Genomic DNA, 26,804 nt, shown 5'->3' with positions numbered 1-26,804 from the left:
CTCACAGCAGCCTCCAACTCCTGGGCGATTCTCCTGCCTCTGCCTCCCAAGTAGCTGGGACTATAGGTACCTGCCCCAATACCCGGCTGTTTTTTGGTTGCAGCCATCATTGTTGTTTGGCTGGCCTGGGCTGGATTTGAATCTGCCAGCTCAGGTGTATGCAGCTGGCACCTTAGCCACTTGTGCCACAGGCATCGAGCCAAGAAAGAGATTTTCTAAGACTATTTCTTATGACAAAATTTGGGGAAAATAGAGGCATATTATTAAAGCACCTTTAAGGAAGGTTACTGTGCTAGAGAGTGCAAGCTCCTATGATCTACATATAAAACTTGGCTGTACCTCATTTGATTCAAGGGTAAGGCGTAGAACATCTCCAGAGCGACTTGATAGCTGGTCTCTGAGGCTGCTTCTGACACATTCCTTTTCTCTTTACTGAGTGTACAACCAAAGCCAAACAGCAGCCACTCTGAAGTGGGAGGAGGCTTCAACAAAGTCCGCAGTGTGGGTATGCCCCACTGCCGGGGGCAGGACTACAGCTTCACAGAGCAAATAGGTAGGTGGCAGAGCTGACATATTTTATATACAAGGAAACCTAGACAACAGATGCACAACTGCCTTCGTGCGTGGGGAGGACCATATGCAGTCTCTGCTGTCAACAGTGACACTTTCCTGTGGAAGCAGCTTTGGGTAATTCCAGTCCCTGAATAGCAATTGGCCTATGGACCTAGATCTCTCAGCAGAAGTGGTGTGATACGGTAATGTGCCACCATAGACACCCTCTTTGGCCAGGAAAGTCCTCACAAATGCTCTAGTTTTGAGTAGGATGAGACAGTTGGTGGCACCTTCTCTGCATCTGTCTGCATGTGCTCACCATGCTTTGTGGTCCCTGTTCACATATAGCTTAGGAATTTGAGAGGGAAAAACATGGTCCACCCTAGTGACTGTATAATCCTGACCCTGAGCAAGAAGCTGCCAAGGCAAAGGGGCTTCTGTTCTTCTAAAGAAGTTCCTCTCACTGGGCTCATCAGAAATAAAGGCAGAAGGTTGTGTGGCACGTGGCAAGCATAGCTCTCCTGCCTAGGCTTGCTGGTGAAGGAGCCCTCAGAAGAGGAGGCGGCCTGACCCACAGGCAGGAGAGCTGCTGCCAGGCCCTTCTCTCCCAGGACTGGCTCCCACCTAGTGAGCAGCTTTCCCCTGTGAATTGACCAGAACTCTAGAGATAGGCATTTATTTTCTTCTCAGTGTTGAAGAACCCTTGTCCTATCACTTTTAACCAGAATAAGAATAGAGCAAGCCTCTGGAACAAGGTGCAGCGGAGTCAGGAGAAGTAGTCTTAAGTGAAAACACAGCTGCGGGTGCACAGACAGCACTGCAGGGAGGCGCCATCCAATGGGGACGGCCAGCCTCACTATAGACTTTCCAGCACTAATGAATTGGGAACTCCACACTGAACAGGGTTTAATTTGATGGGTCCCTGTGCCAGCAGATGGATGTATTTTTCTTGAAAGACCAAGGTGCCAGAAATCTCCGTGATTACGTTACTGGAGCAAGGCTCTTTTTTGTGGTTTGTGAAGTTGAGCGTCAGGACTACAGGATTCTCTTGCTCTTTCTCACTCTTATTTTTTCCAGGTCAGAACCAGATCTTGGGGTGGGGAGGAAAATCCTGCTGAATGAGCAAGTTCTTTCTTAAAAAGCTCTCTCCAAGTCCAAAAAGACTTCAGTGGACTTAGGAGAAAGAAATTTAATACATTGCCATAGAATCGTTGTTAACCAAGTTAAAGCAAAGGCCACAGCATCTTTGTCTTATAAAAGAAAGCAAAGAGGAGATGGAAAAAAAGAAATGATGCTTAGGAAATCCAAACCAAACAGTGAAGACTAAAGAAGAAAAACTCAAGATCACCTCTGAGAATGTAGAGATTTCCTTCAAATCAGATTTTTATATTACAAAACCAAGACTTCAGGTAGAAGTAACTTCTCTGATTTTTTTTAAGTATGCTGTAAATGGCATACCTGAAATGCTTGACTGTGATAGGATTTGCCACTTTTAGTTTAAGGAAGAGTTGAACACTCCGCAGCAGAAGACCCAGTGGACTGTGAGGAGAAGAGTTAACCATGGAGAGGCTAGAGGCTGCCCCGACTGGTCCTTGACCTGCATTTGAACCTTAGTCCTAATAACTAGCAGATTGAAGCAAACTCACAGGCCTCCTGGAGAACCCACGTTGGTTTGAACTGGAGCAATCCCAGCCAAAGAACTAACACTCTTCTTTCACCAGTGACCTCTCCGTTTGCACCCCTGTGAGAAGGGCTCCCAGGTCATGGAGCAGCCTGCAGAAAACTGCTCTGTCCTGCTGGGGCTGCAAGCGCCTTTAGGGGATAGGCAGAGAGAGGCCTGGTTGCCCAGGAGAGGTCATCTTAGAGCTATTGTGGATCAGACATTCCTGAACTTTTTAACTCACTTTTAAAGTCAGGTTAGGACTTTTTTCAAAAGCACAAGAAGCTCTGAGTTGGCGTCTTCCTCAGCTGATGGAGTCTAGTGCCCAGTGGCCTCTGCTGACTGTTCTCCAAGTGAGGCTGTTTCAGAAAGCTGACTGTGCATCTGAGCCCAGGGGGTGACCTGGCATACTTGCTTAGCCACCCTTTCTTGTCCCATCCCATCACCCTTTTCTGGTTATTCTTATGAATGTAATCTGGCCTTCTGGATTCACTGTCCTGGGATTCAAAGTTAGCTCACATTAAGTGACTGCCATGGCCTTTCTCCCCTCCTCCACCTCCTGCTAAGCCTGTGATATTCCTTCTTCCCTAAGGAATCCCCAAAGTGTCATCCCCAAGCAGCAGTATCTGAGAACCCTGAGGAAGACTTCCTTAGTCCTCAGTCACTCATTCTTACTGCTCACCTGTTGTCACCTGCTGGGAGAATGGCCCTACTGTCTCCCTTGCCATCCCACCCAAAGAGCCCAGAGAGGCCTCATGCAGGCCTAAGGACCCCAACAGGGCTTACATGCCCTGTTCCCACAGTCTCTGGGTGGGAGCCCATAGGGGAGATTCTCCTCTGCCAAGTGTCCTAGCCCCTCAACTTACCCGGTCCCTAGAGCTCACCCATACAATTCCTACCCTGGAGCAGGAGGCCTAGGTTAGAAGGGGTCCCTCAGAAATCTCAGGCTCTGGCTTCCCAGAGCCCACTCTGCTGTGGGATCTCAGCCTGAGCTCCTGAAAGAAGATGGCTTTTGCATTTTCTGCCCAAGGAGACTGGGCCATCCTTTGTCAGAATGAAAACCTTTCCTTTAACTGGACACATTTCAGAGGTGTCCATACTCAGCTGGTGAGGGCTGACAAAGGCACCATCCAGCTGCCTCTTGGGCCTTTCACCTGCATCCTTCCTTACCCACCACCAGGAATGTTGTGTGGTTGGAGCTGTCCTCCCAGGGAAGTACGTTCCCAGGGAGAGGGCTGGGTCATGGTGAGCTCTTCTTCACGTGGCAGTTGCCTATGGAAGGAGAAAGACCTTGTGAAGTCTTAGGGTGGCTGCCATTCTTGTAAACTGACTTCCCCAGCTCAGTTGCCTTATGTGCGGGTCCGTGTCGGATTGACTGGAAGCAAGGTTCCTGCACTTCCTCTTCCCTTGCTCTGCCTGGTAAGTAGGAAGTACCCAGTAGCTGTTGTTGAGAAAGGACCAAGTGCTTCCTCTGGAGCACTGATGAGAGGGGATACCTGGATACTGAGAGTATTTGAGCTGTTTGGTGTCAGTGGCACAGTTACTGAGGAGGGCAGTTGTGGCCAGAATTTCTTTACTGAATGAAAAGGAGGTATAAAAAATGAAGGGGTGAAACTGGTCACGTGCTATGGACAGTGACAAGGGAACTGAGCACCCAGGATACCTGGTAAAAAGTACCAAACTGGAATAAGGCCTCCAGCATGCCAGAGAAGGAAGAGGTGACAGCCATTTTGACAGAGGATGGACAGGCCAGAAGGGCTCTCCTGGGAGCAGGTGCAGCCTGAGAAAGGGCACAAAAGTCTGAGAGAGAATGGCCTGGTCCAGACTCCTGCCAGGACCTGTACAGTGCAGGGGGGCGTATGGAGCTCTGCCGGGTGGAAGAGAGGCGCAACCTTCCCTGTTTTGTATGACTCTTGTTCACCCTGAGCACTTCCCTGATCGGCACCCCCCCCTCCCCGACACATGCCCACCTCTTCCATTCCTTTGTCCACCTTGATGCATGTGAACATCCTCCCACCCAGAGAGCCTGGGCTGTATTTAACCACCTGTATATCTCCAACGGCAGGACACGATCAAACGTACTTAAAGAGGGAGTTGTCACTGGGTTAATGTTTTAGAACGATAACTCAGCTATGAAGAGTAGATTAGGGGAGCAGAACCAAGGAAGTGGGAAGACATATTGTGGGAATCCTGAGAAACGATGAGCACAGGTGACAAAGGGCACAGAGATCCAGAAGGTGGATAGCAACCAGGCCTGGCCCAGCAAGGCTCTGGCATGACTCGGGCTGGTTAGTCTGTTGATTCTGCTTATGTGAGTTGACTTTGTTCTTGGACTGGTGGCACACTGCTCCTGGTGTTTCTGGCCCTCATCCAGAGCACTCAAACCAAGCATCTTCACGTACCTCACTGGCCTTAGTGGGGATCATGTATCCATTCCTTAACAAGTTCCTGAGGCCAGGATATGACATGCCCCGACTGGCTTAGGTTTCTGATCAGTTACTGAAAGGCATGTGGGATTACCTCCCAACTATCAGCCAGGTCACTGAGTCTGCTCCCCCTGGGAGCCCCTGGACAGAGGCTAAAGAAAACTCGTGTGTCACTAGGAAGGAGGAAATGCTTGCCAGGTGTGCATCCCTGTCTGCTGCCAGACCACCTGGACTCATTCATCATTTGTTGAACCTTGCACATGGTGGGCATCCACCGGCACACCTGCACACCTGTGAGGACATACTTTGTGGATTGCTTTATCTGAGAAGCAGCATTATCACCATCCTGAGTGCACATCAGACCTCTCACAGAAGACACCCCACCATCACCTTCAAATCCCCATTCCTTGACTTCTCCTTAGATTTTGTGTTTGGCCATCTCCAAGGCCAGGTACACAGCCTGTGCTCTGAACGTTGCCTACAGTCCCTGCAACTCCCTGACCCAGTGACTCCCACAACTCCTGTCCTTGACCTCATTGACACCTGGGGTGCCAGGGCAGTCCAGTGTTCAGCAATGGGGCCCACACTTGAGTTCTGTGTTAATTTGGGCAAAATACATTCTTCTGTAACTCACCTGGATTCTGCCTGCTCATCATCTGAGACCTGCCTCTTGTTATCACTGTCTCTCTCACACCTTCCACACCTCCCTCTGTAGTTCCTTCCACCTGTCTGCATTTAAACAGGTCTCTGCCATCTGCAGATATACTGCTTTACTTCCACATCCTGTCACTCTTCCTCGTCAGTGTCATTAAGCTTGCCTCTTCCCCACTACGTGTCTGATTTTCTAAAATACTCATTAACGTTCCCCATCTCCTGTCTACTCATTTTTCAACCCATTCCACCTTGATCTCTGCTCCTACCACTCCCCCCAAGAGTCTTTTCTGCTAAATCCAGTGCATCTCTAGTTTGAAACCTTTATTCTCTTCCTTGACCTCTTGGAAGTAGGCATGCTCTCCCCTTCAGCTCCTGTGACATAGTAACTCAATGCTGTATGGCCACTTCTCCCATCCATTATCCAGCTCTTAAATGTAGGTATTTCACAGGATTCTATCCACCACTCTCTTTTCATTCTACTCAGTGTTTCTGGACCGTCTTGTCCTCGCCAGTAAACCAGCTGAAGGCTCCCAAATTTTTGCCTCCAGATTACTTATAAATGCCAGAGCTGTCTACACAGCAGCCTGTTGCTCTTCTCTACTGGAAGCTGCTCGAGTACCTTAGAATCAAACATCCCACACTGAACTCAAACTTTTCTCCCAAACCCACTGTTCCTTCTCAACAGGGTGAGTAGCAGTACTATCTACCCTGCAACCCAAGGCAGAGAGTCTTAAACATTCTCTCTGACACTGGTAAGGTGGAAAGAGTATGAATTTGAGCTAATATTCTAGTTCTAATCTAATGTGTTTTGGACAAATTCCTTAACCTTTCTTAGCCTCAAGTTTCTCACCTATAAAAAGGAAGTAGTAAAAAAAAAAAAAAAAAAAAAAAAAGGAAGTAGTAATACCTAATTTGGGAAGTGCTTCTCAGGACAGAGGAAAGTCTTGGCTTGGTAAACAGTCAGTAAAGATGAGCTCTCCATTCAGTAAACACGAGTGTCCTCTCTCCCGGTCCTCTCTCTACTCCACCCCATTACCACGTCCACTGACTTGCCTTTTGACTTTGAGAACCCCTTGGAATTAAATTTCCCACATTTCCTTCATGAGTAAAGATTCCAGCTTCTAGCTCATCACTTGTTTTTTACCTGGTCATGGAAGATCTGGAACCAAGTGGGGGCTGGGAGGCAGAGTGTAGGCGTCATTGTCACATGGCTACACACATGTGCTTCCACCTCCCACCAGTCCTGTCTCTTTACTGTCTCCCTCATTCCCATCTCTGCTGTTCTGCTGTAAGCTGGATCTTCATCTTTTTTTGTTGTTGTTTTTTATTTTGAGACAGAGTCTCATTATGTCACCCTCGGTAGAGTGCTGTGGCATCATAGCTCACAGCAACCTCAAACTCTTGGGCTTATGCAACTCTCTTGCCTCAGCCTCCCAAGTAGCTGGGACTACAAGCACCTGCCACCACACCTGGCTATTTTTTGCTGTTGTTGTCATTGTTGTTTAGCTGGCGCGGGCCAGGTTTGAACTGCCAGCCCCAGTATATGTAGCTGACACAGTAACCACTGTGCTACTGAGGCTGAGCCAGATCCTTATCTTCCCAATAGCCTCTGATCAGGCCTCTCTCCCACTTCAACCCATTTTCTCCCTGACCATCAGAATGGGCCTGTCTTCTGGATTAAAACCCTGCCATGGCTTCTTCTTTCCAACAAAATGGCATCTAACACTCGAGTGTGCAGCCTGCCTTGCCAGCTCAGCTACCTTGTGTCCCTCTTCAAGCCCAGTGGCTCAGTCCTTCCTGACCCAGGGCCTCCTTTCATAAGAGAGCAGAAAGGATACTTGGATACTGGTTGGGAAGCTGGATGCTACACTTCTTGTGTCTAGTGGCTAGTAAGATAGGCACAGGACACTCAGCAAAGACCAGCTATATTGAAAACAGGGATCAAAAGACAAAGAACCCAGGAGGACTTAGAATTCTGAATTCTAAGAAATGTGAATCACCAGTTGTAAAATAACGGGGAAAACCCATTAACACATTAGTGTTTTATGCAATATCTTTTCTGTTTTTTTAATTTCCAACTTGCCACTTGGCAGGATATTTTATGCAATATCAAAGTAATGTGTGCTCATTGTGGACAATTTGGAAAATGCACAGAAAGTAAAGCAATCACCTGGCCCCTCCCACCTAGTGATAAGCACTATTACCATTTCCATGTCTTTCCTTCCAGTCTTTCTTCTGTGCAGTCTTTGTTTTTTTGTAAATAGTTTTCATGGTATATTGTATGATCAAGGATGTATCCCACTTTATTTCATCCATCCCATGTACTTTCTTAGGTTGGTAAAAATTCTTTGTAAATAATGTAATGGCTGTTTGCTGTTGTCCCATATGCGACTATAGGATAGTTTATTTAACCTTCTGCTTTTGCGGGACTTTCAGAGTCTTTCCAGTGAATAGCACTGAGAGCAACAGTTTGAGGAATAAAACCTTTTCTCCTACATTTCTGATAGTTTTTCTAAGGCCATCAATCCACTGGAATCACTAAATCAAAGAATGTGAAAATTTTTAAGTAATGCTAACTCTTGGACAGGAGGAGTATAGGCCTGACCTCAGCTGCAAAGAGAGAGATAAAGAGAAAAGGGTAGTAATTCATACATTTCTTTAAAAAATTATTTTTTGTTTTATTGAAGCAGAGGTCTGAGAAGATCCAAGCAGGGCTCTGTAGGGAAAACATGCCTTTGACTTCAGTTCCTGGCTTCGTGATGGTAAAGAAGGGCTTGTTTCTGTTTCTGTATTTTCATCTGGGTCAGTAAGAGGACAAACCATTCCTATGAGCTGCTTTCCATTAAGGAAGAGAAAAATCTTCCAGTATCTAATGATGCAGATCATTAGCTGTGTTAACAGCCTTACAGTTTAAAAAAATTTATAATATTGTATCCTCCTAATGTGCAGTTAATTTTAGTTAAAATTTCCCTGATGATTTAAAAACCCAGTGAATTTGTAAATATAGTAATTGGCTCTGCATTTGGAAATGTCAAAGCTGCCATAACCAACTCAGCTCTAGCAAGACACACTGAACCTCTCTGAGTTCTGTGGGAGTTCTGTGCTCACCTTAACATTCACCCCAGAATCCAGAGAGAAGCCAAGACTGTACCAGAGTCCCTGGGCCTAATCTTCTGTAACTAAAGGTTAATGAACATCTCAAAGTTAACCTGTCTAAAATCAAATTTTTGACACACTGCCTGTCCCCAAATGCGGTTGCCTGCCTGGTTGTTCAAATCAAAAGCTTGAACTATCATTGATTTTTTTCTTTTCTGTTCTTGCCACTGCCAACATCAAATCCATCGGCATATCCTATCAATTCTACTTTTAATAACTTCTAAAATATATTTTAAGTTGTCATTGTCTCCCCATCTTGCCTGCCCACCTTCCCACCCCCATCCAGCTGTGTGGCCACTCCCTGACTCATCCATGGCTGCCTCCCGCAGGCTCCTACTTGGATTCTCTGCTGTGAGGTCTGCTGTGGTCTACACCGTGCCAGAGAGATCTGCCGAAACCTGACTCTGATCACCTCATCCACCCCTTCATTTTCTTTCCTTTGCCTTTAAGGCCAAAAATTCCAGTGTGGCCAAGAAGGCCCTGCATCTTATACCCAGGCTTCCTCCCCAGTGTCACCACCCACTGTGTCCCTGGATCTGTTGGAGTCCAGCTTCATTTGCCTCCCTTCAGTTCCTGTAGCTCCTGCCCAGGGCCTCTGTACATGCTATGTTTTCTGCCCAGGAGAACTGTCCCCACTCACTCTGCCTCCTCCCCACCATCTAGGGAAGCCTCTCCTCCTGATTGAGGGACGCCTTCCCTTATCCCCATTCTGCCTAGGCCAAGTTATTTGTTTTCATAGAACCATATGGACATTTTTCTTGCTTCAGAGAACCTCTATTTAATTTGGAACTTTACCCATATATATATATTCACTGGTGTGGTTATTTGATTGCTATCTTCTCCACTAGACCCTATGACCCATGAAAGGGCTGCTCTCTCCCACGTCACTGTTTTCCCTCAGATAGCTTGGGTGTAGCCCAAAGTAGACACTTAATAAATACATTGTTTACAAGCAGAATGAACAAGTAGAGTCCTACGAACAATCCTTCTCAGTGACAAGGACCTGTGAGGTGTGGGCTCTTCCCAGAGCTGGCAGGATCAGGTTCTCCAGACACATTGACTAGAAGGAACATGACTTTGCTGATTGTTTTCTTTTTTTCATTCCAGCTGTTGGAGTGAATAGAGGATGCTGCCTAAAACTTGCCTTTTTCTTCTCTCTTTATTCAGCTAAAGCTTGCCTTTACTCTGGACCATGAAACTGGATTGCCTCAAGGATGTCATATCTATGAGTACCGCGACAGCAACAAGTAAGCCACCCAGTAGGAGAGAATGTCACCTCAGATGTTGTGCAGCAGTGGCACCTATGGGCTTTCTGACACTGGGCTTCCCTTGCTAAGGGATTGTCAGGACGGGAAATCACACTTTTTGCTACTGAACTAGAAAATAGCTGGCACAAAAATATTTCTGCCAGACGAGTTCCCCAAGTATACTTGGAGCATTTGCCCAGGAGAAGTTATGATATGTTAGAAGTTTATTCCACAGCAGCCCTTCCTCTCCAGGCCCAACTATCCTCTTGCCCTCCCTCCTCCAGGCCCCCAATAATATACTTGCTCCTTTTATTCCATGTGTGACTTTGATTTTTGTCACAGTTCTCTAATCATTGTCTAACTATACTTATGTTTCTGGGTTTTGTTACCATTGTCTAACTTGTGAATTTTATAGTTGGGAGATTTCTGGGTACTTAAACAGATTTAAATTGGTGGCCTTAGCCAGACAGGTGGCATACTCCTATGGTCCCAGCTACTAAGGAAGCTGAGGCAGGAGGATCATTTGAGCCCAGGAGTTCAAATCCAGTCTGAGCAATATAGTGAAACCCTGTCTCGGGGGGGCAGGGGGGATGATGACCTCATTGGAAAGGTAGCACCTGGCATAATTTTATAGCCCCTCCTTTCTTCCTTGACTATGTATTTCTGTTTGTAAGACAGTGAAAATAGTGGTAAATGAGGCACAGGAAATGTACCCTGATAGTGATGATGACAATGATGATAATGATAGCAGCTGCCACAGAGCACTCTGTGGTTTAGGTAGAGTACTGGGGACGTCACGTTTGCTAATCCCATTTCATCCTCATAACACCTTGATCTGTATTCGTTTATTGCTGTATTTGCAGAAACTGAGGCACTAGAGAACTAAAGTAACTTACTCAAGATGACTAGCCACAGTGGTGAGAAGCAGTCAACGTTACCATGTTTACTCTAGGGAAAGAACTGATAAGGACAATTATCCCAAGTTGCTATTCTTAGAAAACCCAGTCAATGACAAAGGCAGTCTTAACTAGGACTCGAGTACAATGGACTCTAACCTCATTTAAATGTCCAGGCTATTTAACTTCATCCAGTGGAAGGAAACAAATAGGCACATGGCAATAGAACTGCACATCATCTTCCAGAAGAGAAGCTCATGTCTTCCTCAAGAACTCTTGCTCTGTTTTGGGTAGAAGATAGGTTATGGGGCGGGGCCCTCATGACCAAATCTCCATTCACTGCATTATTGGTATGCTTTGTAATTTATCTATATAAATTATCTGAGCATGCTATAGTTAGCATTTGTGCACCCCTGATTCCCAGCAAATTAATCATAGGAAAGATTGATCGAGTCTTCTTTAACACCAATTCTGACTTGACTCTGCTCTGTGGAATAAAGATTGCTGAGTTTTTCTTCAATAGGAGAAAGGCACTGGCTCTTTACGTCATGTCTTAGCCATGCAAATGTTAATGCCAACAACTTAGGTTGCCTTTGAATGTGAGAAGAAAAAATAGCTTAGCTCTGTGTCTTGGTCTATCATCTGTAGCACCTAGCACATGATCAGAGCAAGCAATGTAGGAAGAAAATGTAAGGGTTATAAATACAGATAATTTTTTGCTCCTAAAGACCTGTCAAAGAAAGCATTTAGCAGCCATGATCTAGAAAGTTATGGAAATCAAATGCCTCTGTGACTCTCTTTCTGACTCTCCCTTGTTCATCTTAGAGTCAGTCTTGGGGTTCCTTCTCAATCCTTCGACAACTTTTCTAATCTCTCTGAGCCTCAAGTTTCTTCATGTGTTCAAAACAATGGGACTGATTGTACCTCTGTGGTACAGAAGTCATGTTAAAGTGCATCACCACCAGCCTGGCATATAGAAATGCCTACAGGAAGTGTTGGCTGTCTTTCCTTCCCAAACAGATCATCGGCTCATGACTTCCTTCTGTTTTCCTAACCAGCAGGGGTACAGCTAGCAGTGTGTTGATTAGGGAAGAGGCTGGTGCACATGCCCCTGGCAGCCCTTAGTTTCCCTGATGCACTCTGCTCAAAGGCAGACTCCTCACCCCACTTATGAATTGTGAAGTGAAACGTGGAAGACCCCATGAGCCTGACCATGATGTCTCTTCCCAGGCTCTGCTCTGTGTTTCTCTGTTCCCTTTTAGTACCATTTCCTCTAAAATGCCTGGTCCAAATACTGGTGTAATAGTGGCATTTCAGAAATGAGGATATTCAGCCCAGATCCTAGGGAGCCCTGTTTGTTGTTTCAGGCCAAGTAACATGAAGACAATAGCAGCAGGCAGATGAGATTCTACATGTGAGAGAACCTGGCTTGAATACTAGTTTGGTGCAACTAATTATTGAAAAATATTACTCTTCTCTTCAGGGTATCCGCTCAGTATAATTTGTAATCATTTAAGTATTCATCTCTTTTTGCCAAATTCAATCTGTCAGCAAAAAAAGTTCTTCTGAGTAAGTGCTGAGGCTGTTGGGCAGTTTCTTTCCTTTCAAATGGGCGCTCTGCTTCTGTATTCCCTGGACTCTCTGATCAGCTTCCTTAAAACATCCTGGTAGCCTTGATCTTTGGCTCTAGGTCATCCTGTTCTTCTATGCAAAGGGGCTAATCTCTGCCTCTGGGCTCCAGGGAGGTCAGGCCCTGAGACATGGACCCTGTCTTTTCTTGGACTAGAAGCACAACTCTCAGGTAAATGTTCTTAAAGCCCTGAGGTCATTAGAAAGAGAGAAACTACCCTATTGTGCCTGGAGTTAAATTGGCAAATCTCTCTTCCCCAAATAATTCTGTCAGCCTCCCCAAAGCTATTCAAATCGGTATCTAAGAGATATGAGACTCACCTTGCCGACAGGTAGTACCACTCACCACTCATGGACCCAAGGACCACCTTGTTTTTCTCTGTTGCAGAAAACTGTGCCTATCTTTAATATTAAATCCAATAAATAAATACAGACAGAGTAATTTTTCTCAAATTAATATTTGACAATCTCTTCATAGGGCAAGGAATAAGGCCTAGGAGAGCAAATAAGTGATTTATGAGACTTCAGTTAAACACTTGCTAATTCTCTGCTCTATACAATGTTTTGTGCTAGATACTAGGAAAGCGGGGATAAATTAGACCCAGTTCACATCCTCAGGGGGTTTGTGTAAGTAGCAAAATAATTCTAGCCCCCTCTGGGATGATGTGTGCTCTGGCAGTGGTAAGAACTGAGTGCCGTGGCGGTAACAATGAAGAAAGTGACTATTTCTGAATTATGTCGAATTCCAAAGTGTCCAACCTTTTCTTCCCCCCTTTGCCATACATTGGAAGAGTAAAAGTTGTCTTAAGCCACACAGTAAATACACAAGCACTGACAAAAGCTGATTAGAAAAACAAGTCTGTGCATACTTTTTGTAATACCTGACCACCACAGATAAGCAAAAAAAGTCCTCACAAAATCAGCTGCAGTTTGGACACAGAATGAAGGACTTTGTCCAGAAGACTATCTTCTTTCCATCTCCACCGCTACCTTCCTTCTCACTGCCAGACCTGTGGAGCTCCTGAACTAACTGTCCTCTCTGCCATTAGCTGCTTGACCTCCCATCTTTCCTCTCTGCAGCCTCAGCGAGCTTGGTTTGTCTTTTCATTCTGGTTGCTTTTGAGACCTTATTTTTGTTTTGGTGTTCTACAGTTTCACTGCATTGTGTCTGAGTGGATTCATTTGTATTTTATATTGTTTAGGACTCAGTATAGTTCTTCTCATTTAGAATTTCTTGTCTGTTACCTCTTGATTCTCTCCTTCTAGAACTCCTGTTAGAAACCTACTATCTTATTTCATCTTTCTTCTCTTTTTTCTCTCTATCTGCAAGGGCTACATTCTAGGAAACTTCCTAAAAGGGTCTGTCACTTTCATTTCCTTATAGCAGTTTGTAATGTGCTGTTTAAAATCCCTTTCCCGGCTTGGCACTTGTGGCTCAAGTGGCTAAGGCACCAGCCACATACACCTAAGGTGGTGGGTTTGAATCCAGCCCGGGCCTGCCAAACAACAATGACGGCTGCAACCAAAAAATAGCCGGGCGTTGTGGCGGGTGCCTGTAGTCCCAGCTACTTGGGAGGCGGAGGCAGGAGACTCGCTTGAGCCCAGGAGTTGGAGGTTGCTGTGAGCTGTGATGCCATGGCACTCTACCCAGGGGGACAGCTTGAGGCTCTGTCTCAATAAAATAAAATAAAATAAAATAATCCCTTCCCAATATGAGCGGTTCCTTTTTTTTTTTTTAATTTTCAGAAGTACTGTTTGGTGCTTTTTTAATCATCAGCCTGTTATTTTTGTGTGTGTCCTAGTCTTTTATTATTATAAGTATCCTTTATTTTTGTGTCTCTATGTACTTTGATTATATCTATTTCATTTTATTTTTTGTTATAGTTGTTTAGCTGGCCCGGGTTGGGTTTGAACCCGCCACCCTCGGTATATGTGGCTGGTTCCGTAACCACTGTGCTTTAAGCACTGAGCTGATTATATCTATTTTATAATCTTTTAAGTTGTTCGGTGCTTTCTAGCTCTAATTCTGAGAGTACCAATCCTCCCATTTCTTGCATCTTCTGACTTACCTCTATGTGGTTTATTTCCTTATGTGGCTTATTTATTTTGTCATAAGGAGTCTTAAGCAGATATTGTCTGTACTGTGGGAGTTTCACACACCATGGGTTGTGGATGTGTTCCACCACCTTTGCATTGTTCTGCCAAGCCCCTGCCCTGGAAGTTCCATGGGTCCTAGTAGTGTAAATGTCAACAACCTTGGCCTAGGAGTCCCAACACCTGGGTATTGCACATTCAGACTTCACACCACGTACACAATGTAGGCTTGGGGTCTCCACTTCTCATGGCAGATACCTTCACTCTGTACTGCTCAGAGATTTTTCTGAGCTATAAGAGAGGTCTTCCTTGTTCCCTGATCAAAGACCATTAGCCCCCTTGAATCCTAGTTTGATTGGGAGAGGTCTCAGTTCAGGCATTCAGCCTCCTGTGGTTATCAAAATCTCAGCTCTGATAACTATATCAAAGTCTGATATTCCCAGTCCCTAGTCGTCATGGTAAAGACTATAGCTCTAACTTAATTTGCTTTTCATTTCAAACATCTGGGAATTTTACCTTTATTCTTTTGAGCTCAATTATATATTTAAATTGTTCTTTTGGTATATTTTATCTATCACTTCTCTGTGTGTTGGGAAGGAAATCCATGTCAGTTTAATATGCCATCTTGTCTGAACCAGATGTCTGAGTAAACTTGTTAAAATGCAGGTCTGACCACTCATTCAACAAACTATAGAGTGTTTCTGCTATGTGCCGGTCTAGTACTAGTCCTGGGGCTACTGAGCCGAATTAAGCTGATGCTGCTATCAGACGCCCACAGGCTAGCAGAGGGACAAGGTACCCCTTACCTTCAGGGCAGCACTGTCACCCAGCCTTGCCTATCCAGCACCCACACATCCCTAATCAGGCCACCTCAAGCCTCCTGGGCTGACGTGTCTCTGTGTAACCATGCTACTTCCTGTTTCTAGAACACCTACCTCTCTTCCCACTGTCCCCTGTCCACCCATCTGAGTAACTGCTACTTCTCTTTCTACCCACCTACTCTCCTTCCCTTCTGGGAAGCCATTCCACATCCTACCAGGCATTACCAGAGCTGGACCAGGTGTGCCTCCCCGTGACCCTGTGCCACACCTGCCCATCCTCTTGTCAGCATTTCAGTCTTTTCTATGTTGGCTTCCTCTGCTAGTCTGAGTGCTTTAGAGGTCAGGGCCCTGATTTGTTCATTTCAGTAGCCTGGTACCTCATTTGGTACCTGGCAAGTGATGCTTGATGACAGGAAGGCAGGGGCCTACTTTTATTGTTTAGGGAGCTTGGCTACTGGGGAGTCAAATCTCTTTCCTACTTTGTCTTTTCATTTGTTATGGGATTATGATGAGGATTAAATCACTTAACAGTATCAGGGAAAACTGTCTCCATGGATAATTATGAATTCTGAAGAACTAAAATGTGGAGTAGAGAAGCTGTACGAATTTGGTTTAACTCTATAAATACAGTAAAAATAATAGTCATTGATATCAACTGCCTGCCATTTTTTGCTGGGCAGTGAGGCATAGTAATAATTATGAAGAGCAGTAAATACGTCAGACTAATGTGTAGAAGCTAACTTTGCAAAGCTGTACTTTTATCTATGACATCTAGAGTTGTGATCCATGTAATGTAATCACGGCAGGAGCTACTGCCTTCTGAATGTCTACCAGCACTGGGCTAGGGGCTGACACAGGTTATTGTTAGTTATAAAACCATTCAAAAAGGATATATTTTCATAGTTTTATAGATTAAGAAAAAAGATTGAGAATCTGAGAGATTAACCTGTAACACTGTGAAAATAAAGTGTCGAGAACAGAGCCTGGCTTGTGCTCAGGTCAGGAATTTCCAAATGCCTGTGCCTCCACACCACCCACCTTCCCCACCACGTGAGGCTGGAGGGAGTGCTGACCATGGCCTCTTCCAGCTCTTTGAGAAGCTCTGTATAGGAAATACTGAGACTTCCAGTGCCTGTGAGCCCCAGATTGGGTGGGCAGCTTCTGACTTATCATCAAAAGTCTAAATGTGGCCAGTCATCTCCATGGCAGGTCACTGTCCACTCAGTGGTGTGGCTTATCCACTTGAAGCGTGAAGACTCTGATACATCCCAGGGCTGTATGTGGGAAGATGTAATGAAGTGATGTGTGTGGTGTGGCTGTGTAACCTCTAATGACTTCACAGTCATTAGAGTGTAGTTGCTTAAGTACCTGCCTGAATGGCCCTAGCTTTGGGGTGCCCTCTCCTCTTCCCTGTTGGTAGTTGTCCCTCACTCTGGTCCAGGCAGGCCAGCACTGCTAGCTGATCATTTGTCCCTGTAAACTCTCCAGAATCTCTCTTGATGCTCACAGCTGGCTCCTCTACCTCCATCTTACTCTTGGCACAGGTTAGTTGACTAATCTAATAAAATGAAATCTTTCCTATTTGCCCTGCCTAGCTAACTGACTCATTTTGGCACCTTGAAACATGTATCATCAAAACTGCTACCCAGCCTCTAGAGGTATGAGAGCAAGCTGTCCTGGGGAGTAATTTCCCTCAATTGAGTGTCTGCTACTTTCATAAGCCTGCTCTGGGGGATGGCACTACCACAGCCTTCCAGAGAACAAGGTAGTTCTGTGCTGACTGCATGTCTTTTCCCCAGCCCATGGGCACCTGGTAGCTCAAGCCACTGGCCTGCCTGGCACCAGCCAGCGCTTGGACCCTGAAAGCCCATCTGGATTCTTTTCCCCAGCCCCTGAGCACATAGTTCTTTCTGGGCCTAGGGGCCTCCCAGCATGCCCACTACCCACAGGGGATCAGGATGCTTGGCTCCTCACACTCCTCAAACAAACAGGACAGACCAAAGCACCAGCTCCAAAATCACAGTGTATTTCTCTTTCTACTGTTCTGTGTTCATCTTGGAGGATGTGATGGGATAGTTCGGGTCAAGTGGACTCCCAGCAGGGTTAACGTATGAGAGACAGGTTTCAGGAAAGGTCTGTGGAGGGTGAGGGGAGGGTACACAGGTGGGTCCTGCCTGGTCCCCAGGAAAGAGAGGGCTAATTAGGGCAGAGGACTGGCTGGGTAGGCCTCAGCCTGCAGTGGCCAGAATTGAATCACATGAGACTTCCATAGGTCCCTCACTGTGCCTATGCCTGGGAGCAGAGGGCCAGCAGCTGCTATTTGTCATCTAAGCTCCCACAGCAGGAGGACTGAACTGGAGGAGGCTTCTCGCGGTGCTCCTAACCCACTCCTTGCACTGCACAGGCCTATGTTTCCTTTACTGTGGCCTTTCTTCCTTAGGAGATGCTTAGAAAAGATAGTTAGCTGGCCGCTGGCTCACGCCTATAATCCTAGCACTTTGGGAAGATAAGGCAGAAGGATCGCTTCAGGCCAGGAATTCAAGACCAGCCTGAGCAACATAGAGAGTCCCCATCTCTACCAAAAGCAGAAAAATTAGCCAGAACTGATGACACACATACCTGTGGTCTCAGCTACTCGGAAGGCTGAGATAAGAGGATCACTTGCACCCAGGAGTTTACAGTTGCTTTAGGCTATGATGATGCCATTGGTGCCGCTGTACTCCAGCCTGGGAGACAGAGTGAGAACCTACCTCAGAAAAAAGAAAAGGAACTAAAAGAGAAGTCAGTGGGACAGACTACCAGCTCTGTTGCTGTAGCAAGACTCAGAGCCCCATCTGGCCCATCCTCCCCTCCTACATTGCCCATGCTAAGTTCTTCTCACGCTCTGGAACTGCAGTGGTCTCAACAGTTGGCTAGTAGTGTGACCCACACTTCATTGCTGAGGTTTCTGAGCCCATGACTCTCATATTCTCTGTCAGCCAGTGTTGGCATATGTGTCTGTGTCTGTTCACGGTCACACTAGGGCAAGGAAGGTCCATTGGGTTCCACGTGCCTTCCTCCTGGCCCCCTCCACCAATCAGTTATTCACCTCTCCCCTATGACTCCTTCTCCCCTACTTTGGCTGGTCCCTGGGTGCACAGAGCCCAAGGAGTCTAGCAGCAGACATCACTGGCAGTTCAGTGGGACCCTGGCTATGTTATCCCAGCCTCTGCCCCCTCGGGCTACATCATCCTCATGGGTATCAGTGGACCTAGTTCTCCTGACACCTTCTCTTGCTGTCCTCTCTGTCTTGCAGAGGAGACCCACCACTGATCTCCTTACCATGCCAGCATCCCTCTCACCAGCATGCTTCTTACAACTTTGGTAAAGGGGTCACAGTGGGCATCCCTCACGGAACCTAGGCCCCTCTCTGCTGAATTTCCTAGACTCAAAGATGTTTGTCCCCTCATGACTCCTCTCTCAGCCTCTTCAGCCTTTTCTCTGCTGTCTGCCAGGGCAGTGCAGGCTTAGCCCTCACACAAACTTGGATGTCACTTTCTCCAGGATTTTAAGGCCCCATCCCCTAGAATCTTTGACTGGGTATAAATCTTGCATTCCAAGAAAATGCCCTTGAATCAATGCCTTCTTGCTCATCCAGCCTTGTTTCTTCACCCCTTGATCATGCCCCTCAAATCTTGCCAGCTAATTCTTCTCACTCTTTCAGTGTATTATCTTTTTCCTCCCTTATCAGGCCCAGCACATCCCCAGCTGGATTAGACTGGCATTTGACCCTAGTTATGGGCCTGGCAGCCTGGAGAAGAGGTAGGAATTGCCCCTGGAGGAGATCGACCTCTGCATCTCCTGCAGCATGAGGACATTGCTTGCCTCACTAGGGAAGGCTGGGCCAAAAAGGCACTCTGCTCCCACACTGGGCCTTTTGCTGCTTTTAGGAGCCCCTAGTTTGCCGGGGGCATCTGCAGAGCAGCATTCACCTTAGAACACACAGCCCCCTCCATAGTCCTTGTACTGTGAGTCTTCGAGCATTTAGGCTACTGCTTTGTGCAGGGCCTGTCCATGCCCACATCCCACTCAGAAGAGTGTCCCCCTATGCCCCCCTGGTAGTGAGTGAACTACCCCCATACTCCACGTTTGTGCCTGTCTTCTCAGAACCACTCTAGCCTCTCTTGCGTCAGTTTAGGCCTGCTAAAAGCCGATGCCAAGGCAGGGCTCAATGCTAAGAGATATATGGAGGAAGACACCTGTGAAGGGTGAGAGGGGAGCAAGCAGGAGGAGGCAGAGAGCCTTTGGACCTCAACAAAAGTCTGACCCCCAGTGAAGGAGTTGGGGAAGGAGGGGGGACTGGGTAGGGAAGAGTCTCAGGCTGCAGCCTAGTTTTGAGCAAGGCTTGCTTGAGCCAAGGTCAAAGTTGCCTGCGACCGGCCTGCATCTGGACCCTGGAGGTGTGCTCACAGGAGGAGTAGCTTCAAGACAAATGCAGTAGTGGACACAGCACCTGCAGCTGGGGCCATCATCAGCAGCAGAAGATCCAAGTTTTGCCTTTTCCTGGCTGCCACACTTGGGGAGGAGAGAGAGAGAACAGGGGGTTCCTGGATTAAGTCCCGTGTTTAATTTGTTTCTTCCCCTGCTTGTCTTTCTTCTCTTCCTTCCCCTTAAATAAGTAGAGGGAATATTTCCCAGCAGCCCTGACAATTTCAGACCAGCACCAACACTTCCCAGTACTTCAGAAATGAGGCTTTCTGTCTTCACCTTGGAGCTGATGCCAGTTCCTCAGGCTAAGTAGCAGTGTTACCTAAAAGCCATTCATTACAGAGGGCACGAGCCTCTGTGCCTCCCGCAGACACTGCCAGGTCAGAATGAAGGCCTTTCTTGTTCCCTGGTGAAACCCCTGTGTAGGAGAAAGAGGAACTGGAAATCATGGGAGAGGAGGGGTTTAAGGGAAGTTGGAGGCAGTGCAGCCAGAGAGGTGCCAAAAGTGACCTCATGAGAGCAAGCCTGCAGCTGCACCCTATGTGTGGGAGTTGGCTGCACTCAGCACAGGTGTGAGCTCACTGTGTTCCATCACAGCCGCTAGTGCTTGGCATCAGCGTGATGCAGGCACAACTCCTGCTTCCATTGTTGGACTCGGGTGGTGTTCAGCAAAGGGCATGTCTCCCCACTGTCTACCCACGCAGAGGGACAGCCATGGCTCTGTATACCCTTCTCTCCCATCACCTCACTCCATGCAGCAGCAATCATGATATCTTGAGTATCAAAATACAATATTACACACTGGCTTATACCTATAATCCTATTGCTTTGGGAGGTTAAGGCAGGAGGATTACTTGAGGCCAGGAGTTCAAGAGCAGCCTGAGCAACATAGGCCAGGGTTAGTGGCTCATGCCTGCAATCCCAGCATTTCAGGATGCTGAAGAAGGAAGATCACTTGGGGCCAGGAGCAAAACAATTTTCTCTTAAAAAAAAAAAAAATAGAAAAAATTAGCCAGGCACGATGACACGCACCTATAATCCCCACTACTTGGGAGGCTGAAGCAGGAGGATCCCTTGAGCCCAAGCATTTGAGGTTGCTATGAGCTATGATGATGCCACTGCACTCTAGCCAAGGCAACAGAGTGGGAGCCTGTCTCAAAAAACAAACAAACTCATTTAACTTCTATATTATCTACAGAAAGAAGAGGTTATGAACACTCCCATTTTAGAGAAAGGGAAACTGATGCCCTGAAGGTCAAGGTGTACCTAAGAGGTCAAGTGAGCAGGCTTCTCTCTGGAGTATGCCTCAGCTGTGCAATGTCAGCAGGTGTGGGGCCTCTGAACAGCTACACAGAAGTGGTGCTGAGCCGTCCTGGGGCTGCACAGCTGCCTGCTGTGTTCTTACATTACCTCTGGAGTTACAGTCTTCACTCCCCTGCACATGTAATTGGACACACAGCAGGCCAGGGCGAGAGGAGCTGTGCTAAATAAGAACCCTTTCCCATCTACTGGTAAAACTGGAGAGGAGAGATGAAGTGCTTTAGCATTGTTTCCCCTGCTGCTGAGCCCTGGTACTCAGCCCTTCATAAAAGTCACTAATTCCTCAGCTGTTTTCTGAGTCCAGAAATGATCAGAGCAAGGAAATATGGAAGTCCCCAAAATGGGCAGTATTAGAAAATGAACATACTCAGGTCAAGAAATGGAACATTATAGCCCCCAGGAGCCTCCCACGTGCCCCTCTCTACTCCCAAAAGGATACCACCGTTGTAATCTCTGACACTATGGATGGATTAGTTTTGCCTGGCTTCGAACTTGATATAAATGGGATCATTCAGTATATTCTCTTTTGTGTCTGACTTTGTTTCTTTCAAGATTATGTTTGTTTGAGTTGTTCTTTGCTGTTGCACCTAGCTATAGTCCAGTGGTTTTCAACCTTCCTAATGCCACAACCCTTTAATACAGTTCCTGTGGGTCTTGACCCACAGGTTGAGAACTGCTGCCATAGTCCAGTCATCAGTTATCCAATCTATATTAATTAAATCAACAATTTGAGTTGTTTCCAATTTGGAGTTATTATAAATAATTCTTTCTGCTCATATTTGTCTTTTGGTGCACATAGGTGTTTCTTTTGAGTATATACCTAGGAGTGAAATTGCTCAATCATATATAATTCACCAGCAATGTACAAGAGTTCATCTGTTTATTGGGGATCCAGGAGAGGGCCTTTTCTGATTTCTTGCCCAATCTTCTACTAGGTTTTCTGTTTTTCTTCTTGATTTATCGTCCTCTCTGTTCTGTATCCATCTTTTTCTTTATGATTAAATTCTTTTTTGTATCCCATTAAAGAAATTTTTCCCAGGCGGCACCTATGGTTCAGTGAGTAGGGTGCTGGCCCCATATACTGAGGATGGCGGGTTCGAACCTGGCCCTGGCCAAACTGCAACAAAAAAAAGCCGAGCATTGTGGTGGGTACCTGTAGTCCTAGCTACTCAGGAGGCTGAGGCAAGAGAATCACCTAAGCCCAAGAGCTGGAGGTTACTGTGAGCTGTGATGGCAGAGCACTCTACCAAGGGGGACAAAATGAGATTCTATCTCTAAAAAAAAGAAATTTTTGCCTATATCAAAATCATAAAGACATGTTCCTATATTATCTTCTAGAAGAATCTACTTAGAATTAATTTTTACTATGGTATAGCAAGTTCCATTTTTTCCCACAGGGGTATCTGTTGACTCAGCATCAGTAATTGAAAAGATTCTCATTGCTTTCCAGTACCACCTTTGTCAAAAGCAAAGTGCTGGCATCTGCTCAGGTCTCTTTGCACACTATTCTGTTTCACCAGTCCGTTTACCTGTTGTGCCAATACCACATGGTAAGGAGATCAGTAGCCTGTTTTAATTTTTGTACCTTTACAAAAATCTTGATATCCAGTAGGGCTAGACTTTTCACCTTGCTTTGCTTCTTCAAAGAGCTCTTAAGCTATTCTTGGCCCTTTCCGTTTCCATATAAATTTTAGAATCAGACTGTCATTTGCCACATAACATGCACATGAACTTGCTAGAATTTATATTGAGATTGCTTTGAACCTATAACTCAATTTGAGAAATATGATGTTTTTATATTATTGAGCCTTCTACTCCACAAACACAGTATATCCCTCTATTACATCTCCTTTAATCTCAGTAATTTTCAGAGTAGCATTCTCACTCATCTTTCATTACCTTTCCTCTTAGGTATTTGATTTGTGGTATTATTGTAAGGGGTATTTATAAATTTCATTTTCTCTTTGTGGCTCATATAAAGAAATACAATTTGTTTTTTTAATCAATTCAGTGACCTTGCTAGATCTATTTATTGGAGTCAAATAATGTATAGATTCTTTTTGACTTTCTATATATCCAAATCATGTCACCTGCAAATAATGACAGTTTTACTTTTTCCTTTCCAAGTCTCATATCATGTATTTCTATTGCACTATACAGTTTGATAGAAGTAAGCACAGCAGGCATCTATGTCTTGTTCCTGATCTCAGAGTTTTTACCATAAACTTACTTGTAGATTATGAAAATTTTTACTGGCCTTTTCTTTAGTGTACACTTTATATGATTTTTTTCCCCAAGATCAGTTTTCAGTTTGAAACACTCTTAAGTTTTCAGTGGTGGTTTGTGGGCTAGGAGCTGGGCAAATGGAATCTGATTTTTTATTTAAGAGAAGAAGAACTAAGGTTTATCACAAGACTGCTATCCCTTATTTTAACCTTGTAAAGGAAGTTTTGCCTTGTCTATTTCACAAAGAATTGAATGAGGATTCAGATAGATCTGTCAGATTTCAGAGCCCAGGCTATTCCTACTCTTCAATATTCTGATTCCCTGGCATTATATTGAATGTGTAACTCCCAAGGTCACAAATATCACTTTCGTCATATACGTCAAAGAGAAGAGTTGCCAGACTACCTCACAGCTACATTTAGCATCTTTGCATTTCTTTGGTAACCCCCTCCCACAAGTCTCCCCATATCCCTGTCATCTGCCCCATCCCACATTTCTCTGATTTCTGTGGCCATGGAAGCAAATTCAAGCATACACTGAGGCTGGCGGGTTCAAACCTTGCCTGGGCCTGCTAAACAACAATAACAATTCCAACAACAAGAGAAATAGCTGGGCGTTGTGGCGGATGCCAGTACTGCCAGCTACTTGGGAGGCTGAGGCAAGAGAATCACTTAAGCCCAAGAGTTGGAGGTTGCTACAAGCTGTGATGCCACGGCACTCTACCCAGGGCAACAAAGTGAAACTCTGTCTCAAAAAAAAAAAAAAGTCTTAAGCTGAAAGGAGCCCTTTGTGCCTGTCTGTGACAAGGCTATGCCTGTAGCTCTCCCTAGCCACCTAGTTAAGCCACCCATATGGGAAGGCCCAGATGCAGAGCCTTCCCAAGTCTCTGCTACCGTAATGTCCGCTGCTGTCTGCTGGAGAGAGGTGGGGTGAGGGCTTTTCTCCTGGTCAAGGCAGCTCAGACTATTGGGTAGAGCCTGTACTTTTTTTTTTCAGAGACAGAGTCTCACTTTATTGCCCTCGGTAGAGTGCCGTGGCATTACACAGCTCACAGCAACCTCCAACTCCTGAACTTAGGCGATTCTCTTGCCTCAGCCTCCTGAGTAGCTGGGACCACAGGCGCCCACCACTACCCCCAACTATTTTTTGTTGCTGTTTGGCAGGGGCTGGGCTCAAACCCGCTACCCTCAGTATGTGAGGCCAGTTCCCTACCTACTGAGCCATAGGCGCCGCCTTTAGAGCCTGTACTTTTAAGCCCTTTGTAGTCTCAGCAGTCCTACTGTGAGGATTATGAGTCCTATGTGGATACATAGATTCTTTCTCTGCTGAGACTCAAGAGAGGAATGAATAGTGCAGGGAGGGTAGAGACTTAAACCTAACAGACCCTGGGCCTGGGTCTGTCCTCTGTTATTCTCATACCCCTCCTTTTACAGCCCAAATAACTAACCAAGATGACCCAAGAGATTTCCCTACAAGACAAAAAATTCTAGGACACCAGAAACTCTTGAAACTAAATACTTTAAAACTCTCAAAGACCTTATAAAAGACAGCAAATGTTTTCTCAGTTGATTTAACACAGCCCTATTAAGCAGATACCTCATTTTCTTTCTTGAGTTTGATTTCCTCTGTGTCACTTGGCCATTCTCTCTGCTTGCCTTCTGGTGATGGCCTGAAGTCCCTTCCATTCTGCAGAGCCCCCTGGGGCTGTAGCAACCTGGTGTGACTTAGACTGTGTTCAGTCATTTCCCAGATGCATAGCACATGGTGGCATGCTCTCACCAGTGACAGATAATAGTGAAAATTGGCATATTTGTTTCCCCTATGTAAGTACCGGCCACATTCGTACCTTTTCTAGAATTTCCTGGCATGACTGTCTCTCTTTCTCTGTCTCTTGGGTATTTGTCCATCCACAATTTTGCATCCCCAGGGGGAGACTGCTCTCTTGTCCCTTAAAGATTAGCCTTCATAGACCTTTGTTCGGCTCAGCCAGGCAGTGTTTAAAGCCAGTGAAACTTGGCCCTTTTCAGGACTCAAAGAAGTTCTAGCAGAGACTGTGGTATTCAGGCTAGATCCCTGCTTGACGAACAGGGTCACTCAGTTCCTGGCAAGTGGGACAAGTGCTTCTGGCCCCCTCCATACACATGTGCATGGAGGTATCCAGTGGCAAATTCCTTTGCAGTAAACACCCTTTCTTGGGTACCTGGAAGCCTAGAGCCCAGGCCCAAGCCACAGAAGCCTGAGATACTCACAGGGAGGTTAGCCTGTAAAAGAAACAAGCCACAGGATTACGTGTTGAGTCTTGAGCCTGAAGAAAGGTGCCCATGGCTGTCACCTCCTGCGACTGCCTGGCAGATGACCAGAACGAGCTTGGCTTTCTCAGCTTTTGGCTCTGCTCTCTGTGGGGAAGTGTTCCTGACCTGTCTTCACTGCTGCTCCCAGCTCCCTGGCGTATTATGGCTTTTTCTTAGAGGTTGAGCAGGAAGCCTCCAGAGCCTGAAGGGCTTGCTGTGCTCCATGACAGACAACAGCTATCAGTGAGCATAAATCACTTAGCAGCTGCTTTGTTTATTGAAGAAGAATGGAACATGCTTACTCTGTTCTTGGGATGCTTCTCCAGTAGGGCATCCAGCTGGGAAAAGATCTCACAGTGACTCAGAGGAAGTGGCCGACTTCTACAGCTGCTCTGCAAACCCCACATGGTAGGGCCTGGCTGAGATAAAGAACATGTATCACTCTACTGACTTCGAGCTACCCCCAGGCTGACCCTTGCCTGCCTCAGGGTGGGCAAGACACGGGTCTACCTAGAATGGCTAGTGGGTAGTAGGTACCAAACTTGATAGTGGACTGTGATGAGTGGGCAGAGATGGCTGAGGAGATGGCTCATCCCTCAGGGTTGGGGACCCAGCTCTCATTGCCCTAGAGCTGAAGGCTGACTAGAGCACTCAGATTCTACAGTCAGGCCCCAAGGTAGAGGGCCAATCCTACCCTTCAGAGTATCCCTTCTCTGTCCCTGAACACAGGCTGCTGCTCACACCAGCTGACTGTGGTCGATATGTACATATATTAGAGTTTGTGCTATCTAGAATAATAAGAAAGGAATTATTCTATATAGAACCATGATTTCACCTAGAAGTGGATTTATTCTTCCAAGTGCCAAAACTTTTTCCTTTAGTTTATATATACCTTACTTTAATGGTGTCAACTGGATATAACATAACCCTTTTTAATAATTTAGGATTATCTGAAATGTTGATATCGTTATATAAAAGTCCTTGGGGTATATTGTGTCTGCAGTGCCATTTGCCTCTACATAATGCCCAGAGCACCAGTCTTCATTCCACTTTACTGAGGCCCTGCTCCTTCTGTCTTCATCTCCATCTCTGCTCTCAGGGCCAGTGTCACTTCCCACTGCTGACCAGAAGCCTCTAGCATCCTCTCCAGCCCACTCCGGGCATGAGGCTTTGCAGGCTACATGGAATCCATTAGGAAACCAAGATGGGCCGCTCACGGTTCTCATTCAGTGGGAAGAAAGGCTCAGGGTAGAGCAAGAGGTCTGCCCTGGGAGGCTTTATGGGGGCTGCTCCCCTCCCTTGTCTCAAAGTGTGAGATCACATGTGATTGAGCATCACGTAAGCAAGATGCTGTGCTTATTAAAT

The 26,804-nt window shown here is 46.0% G+C and overlaps 1 protein-coding gene across 2 annotated transcripts in view; it reads left to right on the top strand.

The window, feature by feature from the left end:
- DIS3L2 (DIS3 like 3'-5' exoribonuclease 2) overlaps positions 1-26,804 on the top strand; it is a 372,485-nt gene that overhangs the window by 326,409 nt on the left and 19,272 nt on the right. For both annotated transcript variants that reach the window (XM_003784860.3, XM_023510309.1), the window contains exon 14: positions 9,616-9,695. In XM_003784860.3, the coding sequence (XP_003784908.1) occupies positions 9,616-9,695 (80 nt within the window). The remainder of the gene's footprint in view (positions 1-9,615; positions 9,696-26,804) is intronic.

This window comes from Otolemur garnettii, unplaced genomic scaffold (genome assembly GCF_000181295.1).
Source record: "Otolemur garnettii isolate 467f Iridium unplaced genomic scaffold, OtoGar3 scaffold00013, whole genome shotgun sequence".
Lineage (NCBI taxonomy): Eukaryota > Metazoa > Chordata > Mammalia > Primates > Galagidae > Otolemur > Otolemur garnettii.
The sequence above is the reverse complement of the archived record's forward strand: the minus strand, read 5'-3'. Positions and strand labels throughout refer to the sequence as shown.